At 41.8% G+C, this 7,006-nt stretch overlaps 1 protein-coding gene across 1 annotated transcript; it reads left to right on the forward strand.

The window, feature by feature from the left end:
- Window positions 1-4,144: 4,144 nt before the first annotated feature.
- Window positions 4,145-4,970, forward strand: LOC311239178 (ataxin-7-like protein 3). Its single transcript, XM_084327453.1, has one exon. The coding sequence runs from the start codon at window positions 4,279-4,281 to the stop codon at window positions 4,885-4,887; it is 609 nt and encodes a 202-aa protein (XP_084183579.1). The 5' UTR covers window positions 4,145-4,278; the 3' UTR covers window positions 4,888-4,970.
- The last annotated feature ends 2,036 nt before the right edge of the window (window positions 4,971-7,006 follow it).

Consider the following 7,006-nt stretch of genomic DNA (forward strand, 5'->3'; position numbering starts at 1 on the left):
CCATTCTCTGCCAGCACTGTAAGTCTATGGAGATGTTCACCTTCTTTGCAGGGCTATAACTTTTTTAATTGTATTGCTAAATTGACATTACTATGGCCCATTCAACATCGATTATCTATCGTTCAGGATGTAGGAACGTTTTACTTTTTCATTCATACATTCATACGAAAATACCGTCTATAATATAAATATATTTTTATCGTTTTCTGCAGTAATTCCTAGAACGTGAGATATAGGCATAAACGCATATAGATTATCAAATGTCGTTTGTTGCCGATCCACGCTATATTAAAAATTTCAACTGTACATGATCCTAAACGTTATGACTGATCATGCGCGGATGAACGGAGGGGGAGGGGTCGTTTATAATTCCGTGATCGTCGTTAAATGCTTTATGTAGTATGGGTGATATATTGATCAGAGCAGTTTGCATGGATAATAATAAACAAACAGGCTGAAAGTAACGTCAGCGTCCTCTTACCGTTCGACGATGAGACTGGAGGAAAAAGATCCCACTTATTTGACGGCGATCACCTAAATCCATTTCCGGTTTGTATAATCATAATACACGGCCAAATCGTATCGATTATTGCGTTATGGCAGCGATCGCTACACACGGACGTGTGTCTACAGTCCCGCAACAATATGCGAGTGGCCGGACGCATTTCGGAGACGCACCGAGATCGACTCGTCCATTTCCGGTTTGGCAACTCGCCGATCATCCACCAGGGGGCAGTATTGAAGCGTTGCAGAGTTGTGCCGGCTCACACTGCATCAGACCAGGCTCCGCGAGGGAAATATGAATAACATGGCGAGAAAATGAAATATGATCTCAATAACGTTGTACGCCGTGGATTGGCAGAATTAGCATGAACTTGAAACATGTTGTACAACGTTTTTGGCGCAGGATCTGTTAAGGGGATGCAGACCAGAGAAAGACGTTTGTCTTGTTTACATCAGGGTCCCCCATTTTCAATTCATAGTGACATTTATGACATACACAACATATATGACATCATGACATTTATGGCATAGGGACATACATGACATACAGGTATATAGTACTGTTACATTTGTGACATACGATATGTAAATATACAGTACTGTTACCCATAGATCCTGACAGAGTATATACATATGATGGGGAGGGGACTGTACATTAGGAGGGGGTGGGTGGGAGAGAATTATACATACGGTGGGGAGAGAATATACGGTGGGGAGGAGACTGTATATAGGAGGGGGTGGGTGGGTGGGAGAGAAATATACATATGGTGGGGAGAGAATATATACATACGGTGGGGAGGAGACTGTACATTAGGAGGGGGTGGGAGAGAAATATACGGTGGGGAGAGAAATATACATACGGTGGGGAGAGAATATATACATAAGGTGGGGAGGAGGCTGACTATTAGGAGGGGGTGGGGTGTTTGTACATTTACGGTGGCCAGTTTCGAATTGCAGCCTCCCGTAGGTGCTCTTTAACACTATCAGTGCCACTTGTTAACATGGTAAAGCATGGTTGAATGCCACCACCCACTTCAATGATAGCGTTGTGAACGCATAATCTCTGTCTTAAATTATGGCTATGTGTCTAATCTGCCCGTCGTTTATCAATGACTTGTTTGCAGTCAACATTGTCGAGACGGATTGTTTTTTAAATCGGTTCATTTCCGTTTTATAGCATTTTGAAAAGCCCTTGTTTTTCAGGAAAATATATAGATTCCGTGATAAACGCCCTTTACCGGAATATTCTGGCATACACAAAAACGTTGTAATTTTTTGGCCTATTTATGAATAGTTTTCAAATAAATGCTAGATTATCGATAGTATATGTGTACTTATGTACGCTATAGAAGCAATCTGAAAAATATATTCTCTCATTTCCTGATCAGCGAGCACACACACACACACATGGGGCACACGCTGATATAGGTCAAAATAGATCCAATTACCCCAAGACTGGTCAAATAAATTGCTTACCTCAGATCAGATGTTATCCAAAAAGATTATTCCAATTCCTGATCGCCATTCCAAATATCGATCACGTTTATTAATTCAGCATTGGGTACTGTAAATTATGTATTCCACGCGTTTTCCGGCTCGGCGAATCACTTGGGTCTCTTCAGATGCCTCGCCGGAGAAGTAACATAAGGAGGCTGCCCCCCCCCCCCCCCCCCCCCATCAGTCTAAATCTAAACCAATGGGGTGCAGTTACACAGGGAGAGACGATAGGGGCGGTATTTTCCCAATTGAGCTCAGAGATAGTCTGCAACACTAGCGTGAGGCTCGATTGATGAAATATGAATTAAAATCGCTAATAAAAAAAATACAACAAACAAACGCTATATAGCGTTGGTGGCACTCAACTGGCGGCATGAACTAATGACAAAACGCGTCCCTGGCACTCAAAGTGTTAAGAGCGGTTTTGAATGTGGATAGGGATTCACATTCCTTTACAGCTTTGGGTAGGGCGTTCCACATTGATGTGGCATAATTGCAAAACGTGTTTAGTCCCTTGTTTGAGCCGAATCTGGGTTTCACATGATTTGTTGAGCTTCCTCTGGTGTTGTGGTTGTGGTCGTGGTATTCACTGACCTTTGGGAAGTATTTTGACATGTACAGTACATGGGTACCTTAGTCGTATAGTGTATCTTGTAGACCAGGCCCATTGCAAGTTGCTGTACTCTGTCGTCTACTCTAAGCCATCCTAGGTAGTCAAAGTGGGCAGGTGTGAGGTGGGTTCTAGGGGTAAGGTCAAGTAGAAGTCTGACCAGTTTGTTTTGTGATGTTTGTAATCTTGTAAACTTTTGTACATGAAATACAGCCCAAAACCTTAAAAGACCCCGCTGACTGAATGAATGAATGAAAACTTTATTAACAGATTGCAGAATGGGTACAGTACAGTACAGCTCAATACATACAATTGTTAAGGGGATGCAGACCAGAGAAAGACTTTCGTCTTGTTTACATCAGGGTCCCCCATTTTCAATTCATCGTAACATATATGACATACATGACATACAGATAGACAGTACTGCTATATCTATACATTTATGACATACCAGATTTGCAAATACAGTACCGTTTGTGATACGAAAAGAGTCCAGAAAAAAAAGTATATACATTTGACGTAGAAACTGTACATTGGAGGAGGTTGGGTAGGTGGGGGGGACTGTACATTGGAGGTGGTTGGGTGGGTGGGGGGGGGGTTGGGTAGGAGTGGGGGGAGGTTGGGTAGGAGTGGGAGGTTGGGTAGGAGGGGTGGGTGGGGGACACTGTACCACTGTACAAGCAAAACTGTACATTGGAATATTGACAAGACCATACTTGGTAATTTACTGTACATTGGAGGGGGTTGTGTTAGGACATTTACAGGGGCCAGTTTCGAATTGCAGTCTCCCGTAGGTGTTTTTTGAGAGTGTTTTTGAAAGTGGGTAGTGATTCACATTCCTTTACAGCTTTGGGTAGGGCGTTCCACATTGATGTGGCATAATTGCGAAACGTGTTTAGTCCCTTGTTTGAGCCGAATCTGGGTTTAACATGATTTGTGGAGCTCCCTCTGGTGTTGTGATCGTGGTATTCACTGACCTTTGGGAAGTATTTTGACATGTACATGGGTACCTTGGTCGTGTAGTGTATCAAACACATATAGTGACAAACACACTTTACAAACGTTTACTTATTAAATCATTTTTAAAAAGTAATAAAAAAAAAGAAAAAAGTGATGACAAAGTTGTTTAATTGACGGGAGAAAATTGGTTAAAGTCTATGTATTGTGATGGGACCGGAAGAAGTCTACACGTGGAAGACGTAACCGGATATGCCGCCCGCACATTGGAGGGGCTGGGTACTATTGGCACATTGTGCAAGTGGAGTGGGCGGCTGTGGAAACATAGGGCAGCTGATTTAATTAAGAAAAACGGTTAATCACTTAATAAAGTAATCCAGCTGTGTTGTTTAAGGCCAATTTAACCTTTTATGATAGCAATACATACATTTCAGTGAAATAAACATCGCACACATTTCCTTTGGTACACACTGTTATCATTTACTTATATTTCAGTTCAAATATCCTAGGTAGTGCAGCGAGGATTTCGGGGAAACTCGCGTGTGGCGATCGATTGCTACTGCCTGAGCTCTGATGTAAAGATGGATGCCTGGCGAAATAGGTTATAGCCGTGAAACGTCGGAAATTCACTCCCTGGCGGTATATTCAACGCTTGCTGCGCTACAGCATGAACGCATAAAAAGTGTCTGCTCATCTTGTAGTTCTGGCAAATGAAAATGGAGGAGGTTTCATTGTCCAGCCTGGACAACAGCAAGCTGGAGGGCCTAGCACAGGACATCCTGTCGGACTTGGTGGAGGATGCATGCCTGGGCGTGTGTTTTGAGGTCCACCGCGCCGTCAAGCACGGCTACAACTTCCTCGATGACACGGACCAAGAAAGCACGAGGGACTTTGAAATCGTGGACCAGCCAGGGGTAGACGTGTTCGGCCAGGTGTACAACCAGTGGAAGAACAAGGAGTGTGTCTGTCCCAACTGCAGCAGGAGCATCGCCGCCTCACGCTTCGCCCCGCACCTGGAGAAATGCCTTGGAATGGGACGCAATAGTAGCCGCATAGCAAATCGCAGAATAGTCACTGGTAACAACAACACCAACAACAAGTCGGAGAGTGACCAAGAGGACAACGACGACGTCAAAGACAACGACTGGTCCTACGGGGCTGAGAAGAAAGCAAAGAAAAGGAAATCTGATAAGAATCCAAACTCACCTAGGATATCTAAATCATTCAAGCATAAAAGCGGCATGATGGGGCCCAGACGTCGTATTGAAAACCAGGAAAGCCCACGCATGTTGATGAAAGATGAGGCGTTCCCTCAGTGACACACAGCCACAATCGCACACTTTTTATGTTTTCTTTAGATTCTTCAGATGCTTCAAATAAACCTATAATTTAATTCATTATACCTTTGATCTCGTTTTGGATTTTTTTTTGGAATGTGCGTGTGTGAAGACACTACCTGGTTTACCAACAAGAAGCCATTACATTATCTAGGATATCTTGCTCACACATTGATTACAGATTGCAGAATGGGTCCAATACAGTACAGCTCAATACACACAAATACAGTACTGTATTTGCAAATCTGGTATGTCATAAATGTATAGATGTAGCAGTACTGTCTATCTGTATGTCGTGTGTGTCATATATGTTATGATGAATTGAAAATGGGGGACTGATGTAAACAAGACGAAAGTCTTTCTCTGGTCTGCATCCCCTTAACAATTCTATGTATTGAGCTGTACTGTACTGTACCCATTCTGCAATCTGTTAATAAACTTTTCAATCAATCAATCAATCAATCAATTGTTAAGGTGATGCAGACCAGAGAAAGACTTTCATCTTGTTTACATCAGGGTCCCCCATTTTCAATTCATCATAACATATATGACATACAGATAGACAGTACTGCTACATCTATACATTTATGACATACCATATTTACAAATACAGTACTGTTTTTGATACAAGAAGAGTCTAAAAAAGAGAGTATATACATTTGACGAAGAAACTACATTGGAGGAGTTTGGTAGGTAGGAGGTGGGGTGGGGGGGAAACTACATAGGAGGTGGGGGGGTTGGGTAGGCGGGTGGGGGGTAACTGTACTTTGGATTATCGACGAAACCTTACTTGGTCCCAAGAAGAGGGTCTTGTGTATTATTGGGTTTAATAGGATATTTGTTGTACATTGGAGGGAGTTGCGTTAGGACATTTACAGGGGCCAGTTTCGAATTGCAGTCTCTCGTAGGTGCTCTTTGAGAGTGGTTTTGAAAGTGTTTTCCACATTGATGTGGCATAATTGCGAAACGTGTTTAGTCTAGGGTGACCATATTTTGATTTCCAAAAAAGAGGACATGCTGGCCCCAGCCTCGAGATACTTAATGATACTTTGCACAATCGAAGCGGGCATGGCCACCTTCATTTCACTATATGTCTTGTGTATGTATGTGATGAATACACCTCTTGAATCTTGAATCTCTACTCAAAGTTTACTCAAAGATGCCTTATTGTTTTAACTTCTTAACATGCACCCAGAAAAGTGGCAACTATTTTTACTTGAACTTAAGGACTGCATACTTTTTTTGCAAAGCTTATCTTTATACTTTATGCTTATAGCTAGGGAGGTGTAGTGGTTACGTCATTGTTGTTTCCGGCTGGTCCACCTCGCTTGAAATTGCACTGTACATTTTCCAATGGACACTTTTGTAAATCGTCTCGTTTAAAACAAATAAAGCATGAACATTGGCATGGTGTACCGTTCTGTGTGTATTCATCCACAATCTATAGCTCAACATGAAACAATGAGCAATTAATCGTAAAATAATTACGTTGAATTTTATTTCAACCAAAAAAGCTTAGTGATAGAAGGGAACACATTTTGTGCAAAAATGGAAAGCTTGCCAATGTTCATGAGGCAGAATTATTACAATAGCCGATAATACATTTTCCCAATGATAAATCCCTAAACGGGTGGACCGTGCAGGCGGTCCAAAGTGACGTCAGGCTACACCTCCCTATAGCACATGCATACGCCTGGTCTCTTTTGAACGATAACATTCTGAAGTTACTAATGCAAAAAAGGAAAATCACTTTTAGTGCTAATGAAATAGAGTAGCATATATGTCTGAACTTGAGTTGAACTTGTGTACTCACATTTTTCTGTAGTGGTTGCAATATCCCAAATTTAACCACATAACATGCGCCCAGAAAAGTGACACATTTTTTCTTTACTTGAACTTGAGGACTGCATACTTTTTTTGCAAAGCTTATCTTTATACTTTATGCTTAGCACACGCATAAGCCTGGTCTCTTTTGAAAGATAACATTCTGACGTTTCTTACACAATAAAGAAAAATCACTTTTAGTGCTAATGAGTAACATAGGGCTGAACTTGAGTTGAACTTGAACTTGTGTACTCACGTTTTTGTGTAGTAGTTGCAA

The sequence above is a fragment of the Notolepis coatsorum genome (assembly GCF_963971535.1).
Source record: "Notolepis coatsorum genome assembly, chromosome: 1".
Classification (NCBI taxonomy): domain Eukaryota; kingdom Metazoa; phylum Chordata; class Actinopteri; order Aulopiformes; family Paralepididae; genus Notolepis; species Notolepis coatsorum.

Coding starts and splice junctions, on each gene's coding strand:
- LOC311239178 (XM_084327453.1), top strand. CDS start 4,279: ATGAAAATGGAGGAGGTTTCATTGTCCAGCCTGGACAACAGCAAGCTG.